Source organism: Chanodichthys erythropterus, chromosome 9 (assembly GCF_024489055.1).
Source record: "Chanodichthys erythropterus isolate Z2021 chromosome 9, ASM2448905v1, whole genome shotgun sequence".
NCBI lineage: Eukaryota > Metazoa > Chordata > Actinopteri > Cypriniformes > Xenocyprididae > Chanodichthys > Chanodichthys erythropterus.
This window is the reverse complement of record NC_090229.1, coordinates 3,942,231-3,964,679: the sequence shown is the minus strand read 5'-3', so window position 1 is coordinate 3,964,679 and position 22,449 is coordinate 3,942,231. Positions and strand designations below refer to the sequence as shown.

Sequence of the window (22,449 nt, the reverse complement as noted above, 5' to 3'; positions counted from 1 at the left end):
AGTGAGTAAAGTGTTTTATTAAACAGATAAACTGCCATATGTATCTGTCTAACAGAGTTCACTGTAAAGCATTATCTACTGTGAAGCGCATTTCATTATGGTTGCTCGAATTTATTTTCAAGGAAGTACCATGTCTATTAATGCACAGCAAAATCTCCAGAGTTAAATCAACTCTGCTCAGAGTAAAAAGTTAAGCAATTAATTAAGTGATGATTGTGCATTAGTGATGAACACCTGCTGTTAACAAGCAGAATCACTGAAGAAAAGAGAAACAACTTACTTCAGTCAGTTTTAAAGCTACAGTAACTTTATATATACATTAAGCCTAGTGAATGTTTTATAAGCAGTTAGATAATTTACTCTTTTTAGATATGAGAAAGATACACATTCAGCTGCACAAAATCTTCAAAATATATGCAGTTTTGTTTTTTAACCACTAGAGGGTCAAATGTTACCTCATTTCTGATGCAGCTGTAAATGATCTGTCGGTATGACTGAATGATATTGAGTTTCCCTCCTCTACAGGTGGATGAATTAGCCAGGCAGGTGAAGGTCTCTGACCCGTTCTGTCCGTCTCTCTCTGTATTAGATATTAGCGCATGTAGAGTACAGATGCTGCACTCTTTTATAACAGGTTCCTGAATAGTTTGCTTGATTACCCACAATGCACTGCTCTTGTAGCTTTAATGAGCCTGTTTGTTTGTTTTTGTGTGTGGGTGTTTGTGAGAAAGAGGCTAATTATTATAATATGGATCGCTGGAGTAGTGCGTCAGTCCTCATACAACGGTAATTTTTTACAGCTGTAACAAAGATGATCTTCCCAAACTGAATTGATTATTCATCAATTGGATGTCTGGTGCATCTAGACTCTCTTTAAAGCTGCAGTATGTCAGTTTGACCTGCAGATGGCAACAAAGTCACTCTTAGATTTAACTTGGGAAAGCCTGACATGTGAAATAATTGTCAGAAAATGTTTGTTTTTTTAAACAGAACTGTTTTTTGAACCTTTAGAGAAAATCTAAATCATGTGTTTTTGTTGAGTATCTTATTTGATAAATTTTATGGCTCATACAATATGATATATATGAATATGCAAAAAAAAAACAAACATGCAATTTGGTGCAGATGCTGATATTTATATGGACAAAAAGTTGATGACGTTTTGATAGCTTGTAATGTAAATCAGAACAGATACTTGCATAAAATGCATATAAATATCAATATCTACCAATAATATGTCTTAGTAACATGACATTTAAATGCTTAGTTTTATGATCAAAGCTCTGTAGTTTTAAAACCTATAATCATAGATGCAAACCTTTTTTGAGATCAAAATAGGTCACCTGTGGGATTTGCATAGATCCAATCAAGGGTATCCTGCATAGCATTTCATTATTTATTACATGAGATTTTAACCAAATGTTGATTTTTGGTCAAATGTTGCAACAATATGTTAAAGTTTTGAACATTTAAGGGATTATTTTTACATGTATTTTTATATTATTACCCTGTAAGTAACTACAAATGAGCATGTAAAGCTTTAAAAAAAATTACATGCGCAGCGAAATGTTCTCACCTTTTTTCCTCCTTACCTGTTTGCATCCCTGTATAATGCAATGCCATGATGATTGAGAGATTAACAAATAATCCTTCTTCAAAAGCCTGATGATCATATTTGATACTCATGATTTTTAACATGATTTTTCTAAAAAAAAAAAAAAGAAGAAGATAAATGTATAATCAAGTAAATCTAAGTTGCTTCAGTCCAGTAAGTGTTCATCTTGAAATATTACTAACAATATCAATTTTTTTACTTTATAAAAATTATTAAAGGGCTGGTTGATTATGATTTGACTTTTTTAACTTAACTTAGTGTGTAATGTTGCTGTTTGATCATAAACAACATCTGCAAAGTTACGACGCTCAAAGTTCAATGCAAAGGAGATATTTTCTTTTACAGAAATCACTTTTTAACAGCTGGTAGGGACTAAAACAAGCTTCTTCCCGGGTTAGTGACATCACAAACCCCAAAATTTACATAAACCCCGCCCCTGAGAACGTGCAACAAAGGGGGTGGGGCCATGTTGGGCTGCTTTAGAGGAGAGGAAGAGTTGTTTTTGTAAATGGCGTCATTTTACGCCGGACTGCTTCACAAACGAGGGTCAATTCAACACAAAAGATGAACATGACGGCACATGCTAGTGGATGAGTTGAATCAACTCCACAGCAACTACATCAATTTATCCACTAACCATTCAGAAACGTCTAAAAGTTGTAACTTCTTCCTGAGTCTCTCCATCAGTGTCGACTCCGGTTTGAACAATGTAAGGCTGAACACTTTCGGCGTGTTTTGTTTCAGTATACATGTTTCATCAGAGCAGATGGATGTCTGTTTGTTCAGTGTTTCAGATTAAATTTCTAACAGAAGTTAAATATCAGTTTTAGAGTTTTTAACACTCAGCAGAATGTTTGTGGAACATCAACAAACAAACAGAGTTTGAGTTCATTAATTTCACTGTGCTGTTATATTAGCATTTCACATATTCTAATGATCAATATATGTTAGATATGTGAGTTTCTATAAGTCATTTTATTTTTCTAACGCTTCACAGTCCATGCTGTTGTTTTGTAGCAGATTTACAGAAATTCATACGTTAATGTTTTAAACAATCGTTAAGTGAATGTGAGAGTATTTTGTCATGCAGCATTTTGGCATGTCATGTGTGACATTATTGGTCATTTGCATGTAGTGATGATGATGATGATTATGATGCCGTAAACACATTAGAAGAAGATTCGTGAAGTTCTGTCAGCTCAGGTTTATATGCGTTTGAGTGTGAAGGGCATGAACGGCTCAGACAGAGGCTGAATGGATGTGTTTGGATGAAAGGACACAGGGTGACACTTTGACAGTGATGTTTCTGCCTCTGTTACAGGTGGATAAACTGCAGGAGGCCGAGAACAAGAGAGCGTCTGAAGACGAGTCTCCTGAATCCTCCTCCATAGTCTACGGTACGTTCATCATACAGTCTGTCAACAAACTCATTGGAGAAGAACCTTGCTTTGATGAGAGTCATTTTCACTTTTATGATGCATCAATAACCGGAAACACCCAGTGCTCAGATACTTGAGCTCTTCATTTGACTCTGTTTCTTAAAAATAATGATTTCATTCACAGATATCATGCATGTGAATTTATTGCTATGGATAATATTCGTTATAGGCAATATTTTAATAACTTTTAACTGTTGCTTCAAAGCCAGCTTATAATGTTTCTGGTGTCTGTCCTGCTTATTTAAATCATCTACACCATGTATACACTATGTATGCATGTATGTATGTATGCCAAAGCAAATTACATTTGTATAGGAAATTATATTTAGAAAATGTATTTATTTATGCATTTATTGATGCATTAAGCATTTATATATTTATGCATTTATTTATTGATGGATTAAGCATTTATTTATTTATTTATTTATTTATTTATTTATGCATTTATTTATTTACGCATTTATTTATTTATTTATGCATTTATTTATTGATGCATTAAGCATTTATTTATTTATTTATGCATTTATTTATTGATGCATTAAGCATTTATTTATTTATGCATTTATTGATGCATTTATTCATTGATGGATTAAGCATTTATTTATTTATGCATTTATTTATTGATGCATTAAGCATTTATTTATTTATTTATTTATGCATTTATTGATGCATTTATTTATTGATGCATTAAGCATTTATTTATTTATTTATTTATGCATTTATTGATGCATTTATTTATTGATGCATTAAGCATTTATTTATTTATTTATGCATTTATTTATTGATGGATTAAGCATGTATTTATTTATGCATTTATTTATTGATGCATTAAGCATTTATATATTTATGCATTTATTTATTGATGGATTAAGCATTTATTTATGCATTTATTTATTTATTTATTTATGCATTTATTGATGCATTTATTTATTGATGCATTAAGCATTTATATATTTATGCATTTATTTATTGATGGATTAAGCATTTATTTATTTATTTATTTATTTATTTATTGATTCATTTATTTATTTATTTACGCATTTATTTATTTATTGATGCATTTATTTATTGATGCATTAAGCATTTATTTATTTATTTATGCATTTATTGATGCATTTATTTATTGATGCATTAAGCATTTATTTATTTATTTATGCATTTATTGATGGATTAAGCATTTATTTATTTATGCATTTATTTATTGATGCATTAAGCATTTATTTATGCATTTATTTATTTATTTATTTATGCATTTATTGATGCATTTATTTATTGATGCATTAAGCATTTATATATTTATGCATTTATTTATTGATGGATTAAGCATTTATTTATGCATTTATTTATTTATTTATTTATGCATTTATTGATGCATTTATTTATTGATGCATTAAGGATTTATTCATTTATGCATTTATTGATGCATTTATTTATTGATGCATTAAGCATTTATTTATTTATGCATTTTTATTGATGCATTTATTTATTGATGCATTAAGCATTTATTTATTTATGCATTTTTATTAATTGATGCATTTATTTATTTATGCGTTTATTTATGCATTAAGCATTTATTGATGTATTTTTTTGCATTTAGCATTTATGTATGCATTTATTGATGCATTAAGGATTTATTCATTTATGCATTTATTGATGCATTAAGCATTTTTTTTTATTTATTTATTTATTGATGCAGTTCATTATCAATTATTATTATTATTATTATTATTATTATATTAATATTGTAATTAAATTATTAATTTTTTAATAAACAAGGATACAGACTGTTTCTGAAGCATGTTCTCATGCTTTTATCTGATTGGTTAGTGGCAAGAAAACATGTTGAAATGGCATGCAGTTTCCAGTGCAGTACAGTATCATTGAGAAACTGCCCTGATACTGAGAGCCGGTGATGTAGTATCAATCACAGATCAAGATAAATGCTTCCATTCATGAATATGAATGTGTGTGTGTGTGTGTGTGTGTGTGCAGGGCAACAGCTGATGTTGAACGGCAGTCAGACCGCAGTCACACCCCAGCCGGGTTTCCCGGGTTACGGATACGCTCCTCCTGTGTACGGCTTTAACCTTCAGCCTTGAGTCCCGTGCATCGCTCCCGCTAGGAATTCTGGGAAATGTGTGCCTGTGATAGCGAACCTCAACTGCTGCTTTCAGGAAGCATGAAAACTGTATCTCAGCAATCAATCAAACAAACACGCAGCACGAAACGCTTCTTAAATACACGTGTCGTCCATGACAAACAAGCTGCTCGTAAACTTATGTTTTCATTTGAATTGATCAACCGTACCGCACTGATGATGAGGAGAGGAAGGATGCTAAACCTAAACGATACTACTCTAAAACACTAGTGAGGGTGAACGGTACGATTTTTTCTTGGTTCTTTTGTCCGTTCTCATCTTTTTAATTCTGCAGTATTAACTTTGTTTACATTTCAAGTGGTACTAAATTTCAGTTGTACAATGTGAAAATCGCATAATAACCGAACGTCTGTTTATTTAACACTACCCATCGTCCTGACCGTGACATGTTTACTAGTTGCGCATGATTATTGAGGCTTTTCCTGGCGCTGTTCATCAGTGTTACTGCAAGCCATATGCACTGTCTGTTGTGTAATGTTGTAGTAAAAAGAGACATTAATTTTTTTAGGAAAACAATATGCAAAAAACACAAAAAGTGAGGATGTTTGGGTTGCTCAGTGTTGTGTAGCGACTCCTTAGATTGAAGAGTCAAATACACAGACAGGAATAAAGTTTACATTTGATGTGCTGCTGCTGCTGTCTGCCTCTCTCTCTCTTCAGTCTCTTCAGGTCACAGTTGTTCCTGTTTAATGTGTTTGTGTTTTTCCTGCAGTAATTGCACATTCACGTCTGGGTTCTTTCTCAATTTTAACGTACCAGGAGAATCACTGATAAAAACACAGTTGGGATTAGTTTTGTTTTCAGTATCATCACTGGCAGAGATATGAATCAATGTTTATGTTCCAGAATATCATTTTATATTCCCTATAGTACAGTAATGGATTCATAATTTTTTATATACATGATACTGATTACTGTATCTTTATTTATGTATTTTTAATGGTACTCAAAAATGCTTAATATGAAAAAAAAAAACAATTCTAATTTATATATATATATATATATATATATACACACACATACATGCATATACAGTAGGTACGGAAAGTATTCAGACCCCCTTAAATTTTTCACTCTTTGTTATATTGCAGCCATTTGCTAAAATCATTTAAGTTCATTTTTTTCCTCATTAATGTACACACAGCACCCCATATTGACAGAAAAGCACAGAATTGTTGACATTTTTGCAGATTTATTAAAAAAGAAAAACTGAAATATCACATGGTCCTAAGTATTCAGACCCTTTGCTCAGTATTTAGTAGAAGCACCTTTTGATCTAATACAGCCATGAGTCTTTTTGGGAAAGATGCAACAAGATTTTCACACCTGGATTTGGGGATCCTCTGCCATTCCTCCTTGCAGATCCTCTCCAGTTCTGTCAGGTTGGATGGTAAACGTTGGTGGACAGCCATTTTTAGGTCTCTCCAGAGATGCTCAATTGGGTTTAAGTCAGGGCTCTGGCTGGGCCATTCAAGAACAGTCACAGAGTTGTTGTGAAGCCACTCCTTCGTTATTTTAGCTGTGTGTTTAGAGTCGTTGTCTTGTTGGAAGGTAAACCTTCGGCCCAGTCTGAGGTCCTGAGCACTCTGGAGAAGGTTTCCAGGATATCCCTGTAATTGGCCACATTCATCTTTCCCTCGATTGCAACCAGTCGTCCTGTCCCTGCAGCTGAAAAGCACCCCCACAGCATGATGCTGCCACCACCATGCTTCACTGTTGGGACTGTATTGGACAGGTGATGAGCAGTGCCTGGTTTTCTCCACACATACCGCTTAGAATTAAGGCCAAAAAGATCTATCTTGGTCTCATCAGACCAGGGAATGTTATTTCTCACCATCTTGGAGTCCTTCAGGTGTTTTTTCATGTGTCTTGCACTGAGGAGAGGCTTCCGTCGGGCCACTCTGCCATAAAGCCCCGACTGGTGGAGGGCTTCAGTGAAGGTTGACTTTCTACAACTTTCTCCCATCTCCCGACTGCATCTCTGGAGCTCAGCCACAGTGATCTTTGGGTTCTTCTTTACCTCTCTCACCAAGGCTCTTCTCCCCCGATAGCTCAGCTCTAGGAAGGGTTCTGGTCATCCCAAACGTCTTCCATTTGAGGATTATGGAGGCCACTGTGCTCTTAGGAACCTTAAAGGGCATATTGCAGGTTAGAGCTTTAGTGATTCAATGTGTAGAAAAATAATGTATGAAATAGATTTTTTGAAAAAACATGCATAAATATGCTACATAGGCTTCTGGAGTCGTTTTTTGTGAGAGAATTTTACTTCCGCATCTGAAAAATGTCAAATCGGACGTGACGTCACTGAAGGGAACGCGATCAATATAAACTATAGGAAAACAATGGATCGCAATGACAGTTCGGATGCTGAGGAAATTGTAAATGCTTATTTATAATCGTATAAATAATCACAGCCATACAATTAGCCTGCTATGTGGTCAAGAGAGCAGGGACAGGCCAGAATTAAACAGAATAACGGTCAAAAGAGACAAATTGAGCTGTTGTGTGAGGAGAAGCAGTGGAGAACGAGACCGGTGTTAGCTTATAGATATAACGTTAGGTAACGACATGTGCTCAGATCACAATATTGTACAGATTATTATCATGAATCAGGCAATAGCAAAGCTATTGGTCATCTAGGTGTAGGCATAACTGATTACTAATAACAGAAACGAATAAACCTTGATCAAGCGTATGCCACACGCGTTAATATCCGTCCACACTAACGTTACGTGATATAGCCGTTTCTCATCACGACTGATTTGGTAGTTAGCAAATGTAATAATGAAACACAAAACTTAAAATGTGCACCGTAAGTCTTCATCAAGCTGCATCTCTGACGGATCCGTGATCATGTCTCCCGCTGGCGGCCAAACATATAGTGTTAACTTACTGTATGTGTTTCATGTTATCCTTTATTCATTCATTAATTCTGTGTTATGAGTTTATTCCGTGCCCATTCACTGATCGTGTGAGGATGTATGACGCCGTGATTATGTAGTTGTGTGAACTTATGTATATAAGTTTACATACATGGCATGCATGAAATTGGAGTATTTACTTTACCAGCACATCATTCAAAACTGTTTTGTGTGAGTGTGAGACTGTATGCATGTGTACATAATTTGGATTTATCAGTGTTGAATTGATTCAAGAAAAAATGGTGAAGAAGCATAGTGTGTAAGTTTATTAATTTAATATAATCATTTACAGAAGTATTACAATGTTGAACTCCATCATATCGCCAGGATGATAATCCTCCAGCCTAAAATGAATGCGTTTTTCGAAGCACATGCAGAAGAAGTCCCGTCTCTTCACCTGCACAAAACAAACCCCGGCACGGAAGATAGCAGCGTAGTTTTTCTTGTTATTAAACCTCTGGACTCGATGTCCTGACAGGCTGAAGTTTGTGCAACCTCCACATACACAATAATTTACCATTACAATGATAAATAGAATACAAAAACTACCGAAAACACACCGATTCACGGCCGCTGTTGCTAAATACCAATATATTCTGCACTGAATCAACACAGCTCTGCGAACATCTCCCTGTAGTGACGTAAAATGACGCGACGCTGAAAAAAAAGCGGTTTTTACAGAGACCATCACTTCATCTACTAAATTAATGCCCTTATGTCTCGCAAAACATTTTTAAACCCTGCAGTACCTTTTTATATGGTATTTTTGTACAAGGTTATATATTCATCTCGAAAAAAATGTTAAACCTGCAATTTGCACTTTAAGTGCAACAGAAATTTTTTCGTAACCTTGGCCAGATCTGTGCCTTGCCACAATTCTGTCTCTGAGCTCTTCAGGCAGTTCCTTTGACCTCATGATTCTCATTTGCTCTGACATGCACTGTGAGCTGTAAGGTCTTATATAGACAGGTGTGTGGCTTTCCTAATCAAGTCCAATCAGTATAATCAAACATAGCTGGACTCAAATGAAGGTGTAGAACCATCTCAAGGATGATCAGAAGAAATGGACAGCACCTGAGTTAAATATATGAGTGTCACAGCAAAGGGTCTGAATACTTAGGACCATGTGATATTTCAGTTTTTCTTTTTTAATAAATCTGCAAAAATGTCAACAAGTCTGTGTTTTTCTGTCAATATGGGGTGCTGTGTGTACATTAATGAGGAAAAAAATGAACTTAAATGGTTTTAGCAAATGGCTGCAATATAACAAAGAGTGAATACTTTCCATACCCAGTACCCACTGTATATATATATATATATATATATATATATATATATATATATATATATATTATATTTGGCATGCATATTAGGATATTGGCTGTTTAATAGTACTAATAAAACACATAATGCCTTATTCTGCATGACCATATTCTACATCCCATAATCCTACCCAATACCTAAACTTAATAACTACCTTATTAAATATTAATGAGCAGTAATTTGGAGTTTATTGAGGCAAAAGTCATAGTTAATAATTAGTTAATACTGAGAATTTAGTTTTCATCACAAAACTAAAGACTAAACACTGTCAGTCCAGAACTGAGCTCACGACACATTTAAGTTTAACACCGAAGTTACTGATTTCTGAATTTTAAAACATTTATTTATGGTGTCTGCAGGTTTTTTTTTTTTCAAACTAAAATCTAAAGTTTTGTCTGTCAGTCAGATGATTAGTTAGGGTGGAGATCGAGATTTGATTCGGATCCTCCTTGAATCGAGTTTCTCTTCTCGAGGGCGTGGCGCGGAGAGAGAGAGAGAGAGAGAGAGAGAGACAGAAAGAGGAGAAGAGAGATGCAAGCCCCGCCCCTGTGTGATATCTGACTGCTGGTTGGCTGAGAGCAGTCTCGTGTCATCAGTCTATGATCGCGCGCTGCTCTCAGACGAAACAGTGCTGCGCGTTCGTGAGTGTCTGACTGAAGATGACGCGTGAACGCGGAGCTGCGAGCAAAGCCAAACTCACCCATCCTGGAAAAGCCATCCTGGCAGGTCAGTTCACATCATTTCATCACAAAACTAAAGACTAAACACTGTCAGTCCATAACTGAGCTCACGACACATTTAAGTTTAACACCGAAGTTACTGATTTCTGAACTGTTTTCGTCTGAACTTGCGAAAGAAGCTTCAGAAAAGAAGGTAAAATACTGAAGATTGAATTTGTGTTGGTTTTTGCAGGTAATATGAGTGAATGAATATATTTAGTTTCTTTTTCAGCAGTTTACATACACTAGGTCATTTGGAAACTAGTTTACAGAAGTTTATTAGCATATTTTACCTGATACTAAACAATAAACAGAAAGTTACTTTACCTGCGAATACTGTTATTGATGATATTTAACTGATAAATTATTGAGTTTCAAGTTATTAAGTGTATATATGCACTTAATAATATCCATATATATATCCAGTACACAGATGAATTTTATATTTACAATATATATGATATTTATATAATTATAATGTCATATTGAAAATAGTTTACAGCAGTTTATTAGCATATTTTACCTGATACTATACAAGAAAACAAAAAAAAGTTACTTTACCTGTGAATACTGTTGTTGATCCACCAAACAATGATATTTAACTGATAAATTATTAAGTTTTAAGGTATCATTAAGTGTATATATGCACCATATATTATCAGATCTACACAAGGTCACACAGATGATGTCCTTCAAAGTGCTCACTTGTCAAAAGAAAGACAAGATAATACAAGTCAGTGACTTCAAAAACGTAGTCAAAGGGTATGAACATGTTATACTTAATTTCTTGATTTAATTAATATTGATAATTTTATTATTAAATGAACAGTTTTGAGTGATGCTCAAAGCTGCCAATAAACAATAGGTGAAAAAATTATATTACTTGGCAGAACTATTGTTTATTCTTCATAATTATTATTATTACTATGAGTAAAAGTAGGCGGCCTAAGTATTTATTGCACATCTGTGTCTTTTATCACAATGCTCATGCTGCTATTAGTAACTCAAGGCCATATTTTTTGCAATGCTGCATGAAAGCATGGTAATGATGGTCTCAGAATAGATTCAGTGCAATTATAAAGTAGGTTTGGTCATTACGATCTCTCCCTCTACCTGTCTTTGTGAACGGTGACGGATCCGGTGTGGTGTTCTCTGGGTAATTGGCGAACTACCATCTGGAAACTGTTCATCTGAAACGAAATGACAGGTTTTAATGTCTGTGATATTTTTCTCCTGTGCTTTCTTTATATACGTTCGTGTGTGCTCCACCCGTCTGTAATTACACAAACCAGCCTTCAGATGGAAATGCCACGTCTTATTTACCGGAGAGAATATGACAGGCTGGAGTGGCTGGGGACAATTAAAACATTATATATATATATATATATATATATATATATATATATATATATATATATATATATATATATATATATATATATATAAAATCTGTATATATATAAAATCTGTATATATATAAAACATTATATAGATTCAGCAAGGTTCTGGAAACATTCCTCAGAGATTTTGCTCAACATTGTCATGATATCATCACACAAATCTGCATGATGCAAATCTCCCGTTCCAGCACATCCCAAAGCTGCTCTATTGGATTGAGATCTGGTGACTGTGGAGGACATTTGAGTTTAGTGAACTCACTGTCATGTTCAAGAAACCAATTTGAGATGATTTGAGCTTAGGGACATGACGCATTATCCTGCTGGAAGTAGATCAGAAGATGGTCCAGTGGGGTCATAAAGGGTCTGCAACAATACTCAGGTCGGCTGTGGCGTTAAAACGATGCTCAGTTGGTACTAATAATGTCCCAAAGAAAATGTTTGTGGCAAGAGATGGTTGTGCATGAAAATCTCAGTAGATCAGCAGTTTCTGAAATACTCAGACCAGCCCGTCTTGACACAAACAACCATGACATGCTCAAAATCACCTGTGTTCAGATGCATTGTTGGCGTGTTGCTATTTTGAGGCAACTTAAAACGACTGCTCCATTGACCAACAAAAACCTGTTTTAAAGGGTTAGTTCACCCAAGAATGAAAATAATGTCATTAATTACTCACCATCATGTCGTTCCACACCTGTAAGACCTTCGTTCATCTTCAGAACACAAATTAAGATATTTTTGATGAAATCTGATGGCTCAGTGAGGCCTGAGCAATGACATTTCCTCTCTCAAGATCCATTAATGCACTATAAACATATTTAAATCAGTTCATGTGAGTACAGTGGTTCAATATTAATATTATAAAGCTACGAGAATATTTTTGGTGCGCCAAAAAAACAAAATAAAGACTTATATAGTGATGGGCGATTTCAAAAGGAAGATTCAGAGTGTTATGAATCAGTGTATCGAATCAGCTGTTCGGAGCGCCAAAGTCACGTGATTTCAGCATTTTGGCGGTTTCACACACGATCCGAATCATGATTCGATACACTGATTCATTACGCTCTGAAGCTTCCTGAAGCAGTGTTTTGGCCCCTACGTGTGATTTGCTCTATTAAAATGCATTAAAATGCCCCTGTATTAGTATTTCTTTTAGGCTATATTTATATCATATGATATAGTTAAGCAATTACACAAAGTGTACCATTTTTTTCCTCCCAAATATCAGCACGATTGCATATGCGATTTTGATTTTATATAATAATTAAATGACTTGCATTTTAGACACAATTTTGCCTGTTTTGCACTGTTTCACTGACAAAAATGGTTCCTAATAAAGCCACAGCGGTGTTTCGTTATTGAATGAATCAGTCCATTTGAATGAATTGGTTGAATGAATGATTCAATGACTCACTCTTTAAGAAAGTCAAATGCCTTGTTCCTGAAATGATCAGCTGTTTGAACGAATTGAACTGTCAACAGCAGTCCTAAACCTGCCAGGATACCAGCACAATAACACACTCAGCAAAATATCATCTGATCATCGTTATCGTCAAAATCCCAGAAAATTATTTTTTTTGTCAATATCGCACACATGATCAGTTAAAACTGGTAAACTATGTATAGAGTTGATTTGGCTTTTTTTATTTCTAGAAGTTCAGGATGTATTTGGATTCTGTACGGTGTGTTTGTGTTGTTTTTCGAGTGCTTTCAGCTGCTGGAATCAGATTGTATTGTATTGTAGAGCGGTTCTGGTCTACTGTCACACAAACCCAGCAGTGACCTGGAAACATTTCACACGTTACACACACACTGCATTCCAGAGCCGTTTTCCATAGTCACATGTGTAGTGAGATTACAGCCTTCCGGCAGGAGAATGAGGCCATAGACATGTTCACATGTGGGATCTCACGTTACGGCTGATTTTAATGGAACATTCAGGGTTTGAGTTCAACTCGATGTACAGCATCTGTGAAGCTTGTTTCCGCCACTGAATAAAAAAAAAAAAAAAAAAAAGGTAATTGCGACTTTTTATCTAAGAATTCTGACTTTTTTTCTCAGAATTGCGAAATATAAAGTCACAAATTTGTGATATAAACGTGCAATTTGCGAGTTATAAAGTCCAAATCTGAGGAAAAAAGATTTTTTTCACAATTGCGACTATATATCACACAATTCTGACTTTATATCTCGCAGTTCTGACTTTATAACACAATTCTGACTTTATATCTCGCAGTTCTGACTTTATAACACAATTCTGACTTTATATCTCGCAATTCTGACTTTACATCTCACAGTTCTGACTTTATATCTCACAATTCTGACTTTATAACACAATTCTGACTTTATATCTCGCAATTCTGACTTTATATCTCACAATTCTGACTTTATAACACAATTCTGACTTTATATCTCGCAATTCTGACTTTATAACACAATTCTGACTTTATATCTCGCAATTCTGACTTTATAACACAATTCTGACTTTGTCGCAATTCTGACTTTATATCTCGCAATTCTGACTTTATAACACAATTCTGACTTTATAACACAATTCTGACTTTATATCTCACAATTCTGATTTTAAATCACAATTCTGACTTTATATCTCGCAATTTTGACTTTATATCTCGCAATTCTGACTTTATATCTCACAATTCTGACTTTATATCACAATTCTGACTTTATATCACTCAATTCTGACTTTTTTCTAGAATTGCGTGACATAGTCAGAATTGCGTGATATAAAGTCAGAATTGCGAGTTATAAAGTCAGAATTGTGAGTTATAAAGTCAGAATTGTGAGTTATAAAGTCAGAATTGCGAGATATAAAGTCAGAATTGCGAGATATAAAGTCAGACTTGCGAGATATAAAGTCAGACTTGCGAGATATAAAGTCAGACTTGCGAGATATAAAGTCAGACTTGCGAGATATAAAGTCAGACTTGCGAGATATAAAGTCAGACTTGCGAGATATAAAGTCAGAATTGTGAGTTATAAAGTCAGAATTGTGAGATATAAAGTCAGAATTGCGAGATATAAAGTCAGACTTGCGAGATATAAAGTCAGACTTGCGAGATATAAAGTCAGACTTGCGAGATATAAAGTCAGAATTGTGAGTTATAAAGTCAGAATTGCGAGATATAAAGTCAGAATTGTGAGATATAAAGTCAAAATTGTGAGATATAAAGTCAGAATTGCGAGATATAAAGTCAGAATTGCGATAAAAAGTCGCAGTTACTATTTTTTATTTTTTATTCAGTGGCGGAAACAAGCTTCCATAGTGACATGCTGTTGATTACCAAAGAAAATTATATTATTCTTCTTCAAATGCACCGGAATAAACATTTTTAAAAAAATATAACAACACTTAAATGATTAAATATTATTCTTCCTTGTGTTCATTTAGTGATAAACATGTCTTAAATATTTTATAACACAATTCTGACTTTATATCTCACAATTCTGACTTTATATCTCACAATTCTGACTTTATAACACAATTCTGACTTTATATCTCGCAATTCTGACTTTATATCTCGCAGTTCTGACTTTATAACACAATTCTGACTTTATATCTCGCAATTCTGACTTTACATCTCACAGTTCTGACTTTATATCTCACAATTCTGACTTTATAACACAATTCTGACTTTATATCTCGCAATTCTGACTTTATATCTCACAATTCTGACTTTATAACACAATTCTGACTTTATATCTCGCAATTCTGACTTTATAACACAATTCTGACTTTATATCTCGCAATTCTGACTTTATAACACAATTCTGACTTTGTCGCAATTCTGACTTTATATCTCGCAATTCTGACTTTATAACACAATTCTGACTTTATAACACAATTCTGACTTTATATCTCACAATTCTGATTTTAAATCACAATTCTGACTTTATATCTCGCAATTCTGACTTTATATCTCGCAATTTTGACTTTATATCTCGCAATTTTGACTTTATATCTCGCAATTCTGACTTTATATCTCGCAATTCTGACTATATCTCGCAATTCTGACTTTATAACACAATTCTGACTTTATATCTCACAATTCTGACTTTATATCACAATTCTGACTTTATATCTCGCAATTCTGACTTTATATTACAATTCTGACTTTATATCACTCAATTCTGACTTTTTTAAGTCTTTTTTAAGACTTTATAAAGTCAGAATTGCGATAAAAAGTCGCAGTTACTATTTTTTATTTTTTATTCAGTGGCGGAAACAAGCTTCCATAGTGACATGCTGTTGATTACCAAAGAAAATTATATTATTCTTCTTCAAATGCACCGGAATAAACATTTTTAAAAAAATATAACAACACTTAAATGATTAAATATTATTCTTCCTTGTGTTCATTTAGTGATAAACATGTCTTAAATATTTTACAACACAATTCTGACTTTATATCTCACAATTCTGACTTTATATCTCACAATTCTGACTTTATAACACAATTCTGACTTTATATCTCGCAATTCTGACTTTATATCTCACAATTCTGACTTTATAACACAATTCTGACTTTATATCTCGCAGTTTTGACTTTATAACACAATTCTGACTTTATATCTCGCAGTTCTGACTTTATAACACAATTCTGACTTTATATCTCGCAGTTCTGACTTTATAACACAATTCTGACTTTATATCTCGCAGTTCTGACTTTATAACACAATTCTGACTTTATATCTCGCAATTCTGACTTTACATCTCACAATTCTGACTTTATATCTCACAATTCTGACTTTATATCTCAATTCTGACTTTATAACACAATTCTGACTTTATATCTCGCAATTCTGACTTTATATCTCAATTCTGACTTTATAACACAATTCTGACTTTATATCTCGCAATTCTGACTTTATATCTCACAATTCTGACTTTATAACACAATTCTGACTTTATATCTCGCAGTTCTGACTTTATAACACAATTCTGACTTTATATCTCGCAGTTCTGACTTTATAACACAATTCTGACTTTATATCACAATTCTGACTTTATATCTCGCAATTCTGACTTTATATCTCGCAATTTTGACTTTATATCTCGCAATTTTGACTTTATATCTCGCAATTCTGACTTTATATCTCGCAATTCTGACTATATCTCGCAATTCTGACTTTATAACACAATTCTGACTTTATATCTCACAATTCTGACTTTATATCACAATTCTGACTTTATATCTCGCAATTCTGACTTTATATTACAATTCTGACTTTATATCACTCAATTCTGACTTTTTTCTAGAATTGCGTGACATAGTCAGAATTGCGTGATATAAAGTCAGAATTGCGAGTTATAAAGTCAGAATTGTGAGTTATAAAGTCAGAATTGTGAGTTATAAAGTCAGAATTGTGAGATATAAAGTCAGAATTGCGAGATATAAAGTCAGACTTGCGAGATATAAAGTCAGACTTGCGAGATATAAAGTCAGACTTGCGAGATATAAAGTCAGAATTGTGAGTTATAAAGTCAGAATTGCGAGATATAAAGTCAGAATTGCGAGATATAAAGTCAGAATTGCGAGATATAAAGTCAGAATTGTGAGATATAAAGTCAAAATTGTGAGATATAAAGTCAGAATTGCGAGATATAAAGTCAGAATTGCGATAAAAAGTCGCAGTTACTATTTTTTATTTTTTATTCAGTGGCGGAAACAAGCTTCCATAGTGACATGCTGTTGATTACCAAAGAAAATTATATTATTCTTCTTCAAATGCACCGGAATAAACATTTTTAAAAAAATATAACAACACTTAAATGATTAAATATTATTCTTCCTTGTGTTCATTTAGTGATAAACATGTCTTAAATATTTTAATGACTTTTACTGTTTTAGTTTTAATATTAAACGTTTTGATACTTGATAGAGTGACAGTTTAGTTGAAATTGCAGAGCAAATACATAAATATTCAGATATTAGTACCATAAATATTGAGTGTCCAAATATTGTGTTCATTATATTCCAAAACAGATTTATTTTTGAGACATTTTCAACATGCTCTCACAACTTTGGACCCCACTGTATATTAAATACTGTCAAAAGGCTCAAAAATATCCAGATAAATTGTTCAGATATTTCATCCAGCCATGATGGGTCAGATGTGAGGTTGCCTGCGGCACTTCTGTCTAATGGAAAGCCGTCAAATCACTGCTATTGTGCTTTCTTCATCACTCAAGCCTTTTATACAGCTATTGCTGTAAGTGTGTGTGTGTGTGTGTGTGTGTGTGTGTGTGTGTGTGTCCTGCCGGGAGGCTGCAATTAAGTGCAGTGAGTGCTTGTCTCCTCTCTGAGGCCGAGGGCTCGTCACCATATCTCTGGTCCCCTCCGCTCATCAGCGTCTTTCCCTCCATTCACAATCACTCCCTCTTCTGCCTGTCTCTCCCTCAGAATCAGTTTTCCTGTCTGTCTGCTGCTTGTGTCTGTCTCTCCGAGCTCCTCGTGACGTCCGCTCCACCTGAGAGTCGCTCACTACGGCTCGAGGCCCTCAAGCAGATCAAACATCATGTATTAATAGAGCCGTGATATCGCCGTTTGCTTCATCGAGAAACATGAAAGGAATTATTCATCTGTCATCGGCCTTTAATGTAACGCCAGAATCCTGAAACACGTTCCTCCGGCGGGAATCACCACATCTAATTAAAACAGCGACTTTACAAGATTCTGTCATTATTTACTCACTCCAAAGCCTGTATCACTTAATGTCTTCTGTGAACTTAAAACTTTGGGGTCAGTAAGTTAAATAAATAAATGCTTTTGTTCAGCAAGGACGCATTAAATTGATCTAAAGTGACATTTATAATGTTACAAATGTTTCATTTCAAATAAATGCTGTACTTTTGAACTTTCTATTCGTCGAAGAATCCTTAAAAATGTGTCTGTGAAGTTTCAGCTCAAAATACCCCACAGATTATTTATTATAGCTTGTCAAATTTGCCTCTATTTGGGTGTGAACAAAAACACGCTATTTTTGTGTGTGTCACTTTAAATGCAAATGAGCTCCGCTTTCCAGAAGAGGGCGGAGCTTTAACAGCTCAACAACAACAAAGCTGGAGAATCTCACGCCACCAAAATGAGGATTGTCAGTAACGGTGTTCAGCCTTAAGGTATGTTTACACCAGATGCGATTAAAACGTTAAACGCGAGTGATTTACATGTTAAGTCAATGCAAAGACACAAATAGACATCCTGTGGCGCGATTCGCATGAGTGACGTGGCGTGAATTGAGCATTTCAGACGTTTGACGCACGTAACGTGTGATTCGCGAGAATCGCGCAAGTTGAAAAATCTGAACTTTGGCGAATATTCGCGCCGCGTTAACCAATCAGGAGCTTGCTCTACTAGTGACGTGATTACAGCGTAGTGAGCGGAGGCAGAAATCCGAAACATCAGTAAAGGATAAATCATCGTCCTTGTACGATACATCTTTGTACTTTTATAGAAACAGGAATAAAAAGGATCTTGCTTGGAAGAAAGTAAGTGAGGAGTTTGGACCATCTGGTAAGCTGTAAAAAACGCTCTTTACTCAATTTGAGCTATATATACACATATTGAGACTTCAAGCTAGCTAAAGCTGGCAATTGAGCTTATTCAGCGTATTTTACAACTACTTTCCCGCTGACGAGTTGATGTGTTTATTAAGAGGAAGTGTGCGGAAACGCATGCGAAAATCCCTCTCATGACGTGAATTCGTGTCTGTTGTGAAGTGAATTTCACGCGCCAAAGAAGCAAGTAAACGTCCAGCTAGGTCACATCTGGTGTGAACGCCCCATTACATTGTTCAAACCAGAGTCGACACTGATGGAGAGAACTTTTAGAATGAAACTGGATGTTTCCGAATATATATATATATATATATAATATACAGTGCTTCCCACAGGTTTGAAATATACTTGCCGGGCGAAAAATCCTCCTATTACCCACGGCACAAAAATGGTCTACTACATGTGACAAACAAACAATGTGTGATTTTTAACAGTATTTTTATTTATTAAAAATTAATATGCTATGTATAATTACATAGCATATTACATTTAATTACATACTAATATTATGCATTATTATGCATTGTAAATTATGCAAAATTACAGCATTTAAATGGTTCACCTTTTCCTATGTTCTCCTTGAGATTTTTTACATTTTACTAGTAAAATGTATAAAATAAATAATAAATGTGTCAAATAATGTTCTTATTCTTTTCTTCCTGTGGGGGAGACTACAATAATTTACTATGAATTAAATGGAAATCAAATTAAATACAATTATTTGTGTAACCAAAATACCAATAATGCCCAAAAGAAAAAGAAAAAACTTATATTATAAACAAGTCCGAAATACACCGGGACTCTTAAATGTCTGTACTATTGCAGGCTGATCCTTCAGATTCTTACAATCGTCTAAAACATTTTATATAAAGGCCATAAAGAAGACTTTGTAATAATTCATCAACTTGAGTTCATTAGCAATCGCTTGGCATAAATCTGCACTTTTCATTGATTGAGAATCACTTTGAAGCAGACTGAAGCGCTGTTGTGCGAGCTTGTAGAACACGCAACAGCGCCGCCTTGTGACTTTGCAAAATGCAGCTCCTGTGGGAATGTAAGCGGGAGTAAACAGTTCTGACGCACACGTAACGAGCAGGTATGAAACGCCTAGTTTATCGATTGCGGATGGTTTCATTATCTTGCGTGGATCTAAAAGTATAAGAGGATAAAAATAATAAAAGCAAAAATGTGTCTCCAAATATACTTGGGCGGCCGTTATTATACGTGGGCGGCCCACCCAAGTAAAGTCTATGTGTGGGAAGCACTGATTTTATATATATATATATATATATATATATATATATATATATATATATATATATATATATATATATATATATATATTTATTTCTGGTATTCTGTTGCAAAAACAAAATGGCAGTGCCGTGGGTGGAACCATGCAGATTAAGGGGCGGTAATATTATAATAAGATCCTCTTCCTACGTCACAAGGGGAGCAAAATCTGAGCAGCTCGTTTTTTCACATGCATGCAGAGAAAGTCCTACCAAAACAAAGTTACTGGGTTGTCCTTTTTCACGTTTTCTGGGTTGGTAGATGCACCGGGGACTCGGTTATAGCACTTAAACATGGAAAAAGTTGAGATGTTGATGCAGCTGCACTTTATTTTTCAGTACGTGTAGTAACAGTGTATTTATTTAAGAAAATACTTGTTAACATAAAGGGGATAAGGCTTGGTTTAGGGTTAATACCTGCTTATTACCCAGTTGTTGTAATTACTGTAATAAGTACATGGGGAACAGGACTATACTAATTCTGCCTGTGGTGAATGATGAGAGTGTTTTACTGATGTGGTGTGTTTGATTGAGGTGTTTGTCTGATATTTCAATAGTGATATTACAGAGACGTATGTGAAAATGAAGCAGGTTATTTCAGAAACACACACACACACACAAACAGAGCGATGACTGATTTCTGCTTTCATGTAAATCAGTCGTGTTTCACTGGCAGGTCTCAGATGTGGCGTCTGTGGTAATTTCCTGCCGTTCGCTCTGTTTCTGTTTCCACACGCAGACGTGAGCGTGTTCGAGCGCTTGGAAAGGCCTTTAGCTTGATTTATGACGCTTCAGGGTGAAACGACCAGCGGGAGCTCATGGGGTTATTGATTAGCTGCTGTGTGTGTGTGTGTGTGTGTGTGTGTGTGTGTGTGTGTGTGTGTGTGTGTGTGTGTGTGTGTGTGTGTGTGTGTGTGTTTTAAAACACCCTCATGTCAAAATGCAAAAAGCTAAATGACTTAATATATTAAGTCTTGTTTACTGAAACAAAAACATTAAAAATGAAGTCAGTTTCTGCTTAAAACAAATAATCTTTTTTTCCATTTGAAGTTTATTTTTCTGACCCCAATTAATTTTTTTTCTTGTTTTAATCATGAACTCACTTAATTTTTCAGAAAACAAGACTTAAATATCCTAAATCATTTTGCTTTTCGAGTTTTTGATTTGAATTTTTGTATATTTGTAATGGAAAACAAGACAAGATTACTGAAGAAAATCTCTTTTTTGCATTGTTTACAATAATGCATCAACTAACAATAACAATGAGCAATATATATATACTGTATCTATTAATATTTGTTAATGTTAACTCGGATCTAATAAATAATATTAACAGATACATCTTTTGATAACTTAATTATGTATACAATATATTAGTAAATGTTGAAATGAACATTCATGTTAACTAATGTAGTTAAGTAATGCTAACGAGCGGACACTTATTGCAGTGTTAATCTGAAGCAACAAAATGAACAGGAAAAATAGAGAAGAGACAGTGAGTGTGATGGATGTAGTGTTTTGCTCTCAGCGTTGTTGTGCAACAAGCTCATATATTTCAGTTTGTCCCAGTGAGACTGATAAACTGTGTGTGTGTGTGTGTGTGTGTGTCTTCAGGTAAACCCTACATTATGGGGACAAAAAGATGGCAATATCTGGAATTCTTGTCCTTGTGGGGAAATTTTGTCAGCTTATAAATCATACAAAACAACTTTTAAATCATAGTAAGTGAAAAATGCAGAAAGTTTAGAATATACAGTTTATACAGAGAGTCATAAAACATGGAAACCCAATGTGTGTGTGTGTGTGTGTGTGTGTGTGTGTGTGTGTGTGTGTGTGTGTGTGTGTGTGTATGTGTGTGTGTGTGTGTGTGTGTATGTGTGTGTGTGTGTGTGTCAGAGCCGGGCTAATGGTCTCTCTGGCGGATGAGCTATTACAATTAAACAGAGGGATGAGAGGGTCATTGCTCTTATTTTCTGATGCGTCTATGAACTGATCGTGACTGACTT

General features: G+C 34.5%; 2 protein-coding genes across 6 annotated transcripts in view; both read left to right on the top strand.

The window, feature by feature from the left end:
- Nucleotides 1-5,880, top strand: part of cltcl1 (clathrin, heavy chain-like 1) — a 47,257-nt gene extending 41,377 nt beyond the window's left edge. For 4 of the 5 annotated variants that reach the window (XM_067394292.1, XM_067394297.1, XM_067394295.1 and 1 more), the window contains exons 31-33: nt 526-552; nt 2,937-3,012; nt 5,047-5,880. In XM_067394292.1, coding sequence (XP_067250393.1) covers nt 526-552; nt 2,937-3,012; nt 5,047-5,153 — 210 coding nt within the window. In that variant the 3' untranslated portion in view covers nt 5,154-5,880. The remainder of the gene's footprint in view (nt 1-525; nt 553-2,936; nt 3,013-5,046) is intronic. The other variant, XM_067394293.1, reaches the window with a different exon arrangement.
- A 4,141-nt stretch (nt 5,881-10,021) lies between these two features.
- Nucleotides 10,022-22,449, top strand: part of si:dkey-178e17.1 (tricarboxylate transport protein B, mitochondrial) — a 29,732-nt gene continuing 17,304 nt past the window's right edge. Inside the window, exon 1 of the mRNA XM_067393450.1 lies at nt 10,022-10,182. Coding sequence (XP_067249551.1) covers nt 10,116-10,182 — 67 coding nt within the window. The 5' untranslated portion in view covers nt 10,022-10,115. The remainder of the gene's footprint in view (nt 10,183-22,449) is intronic.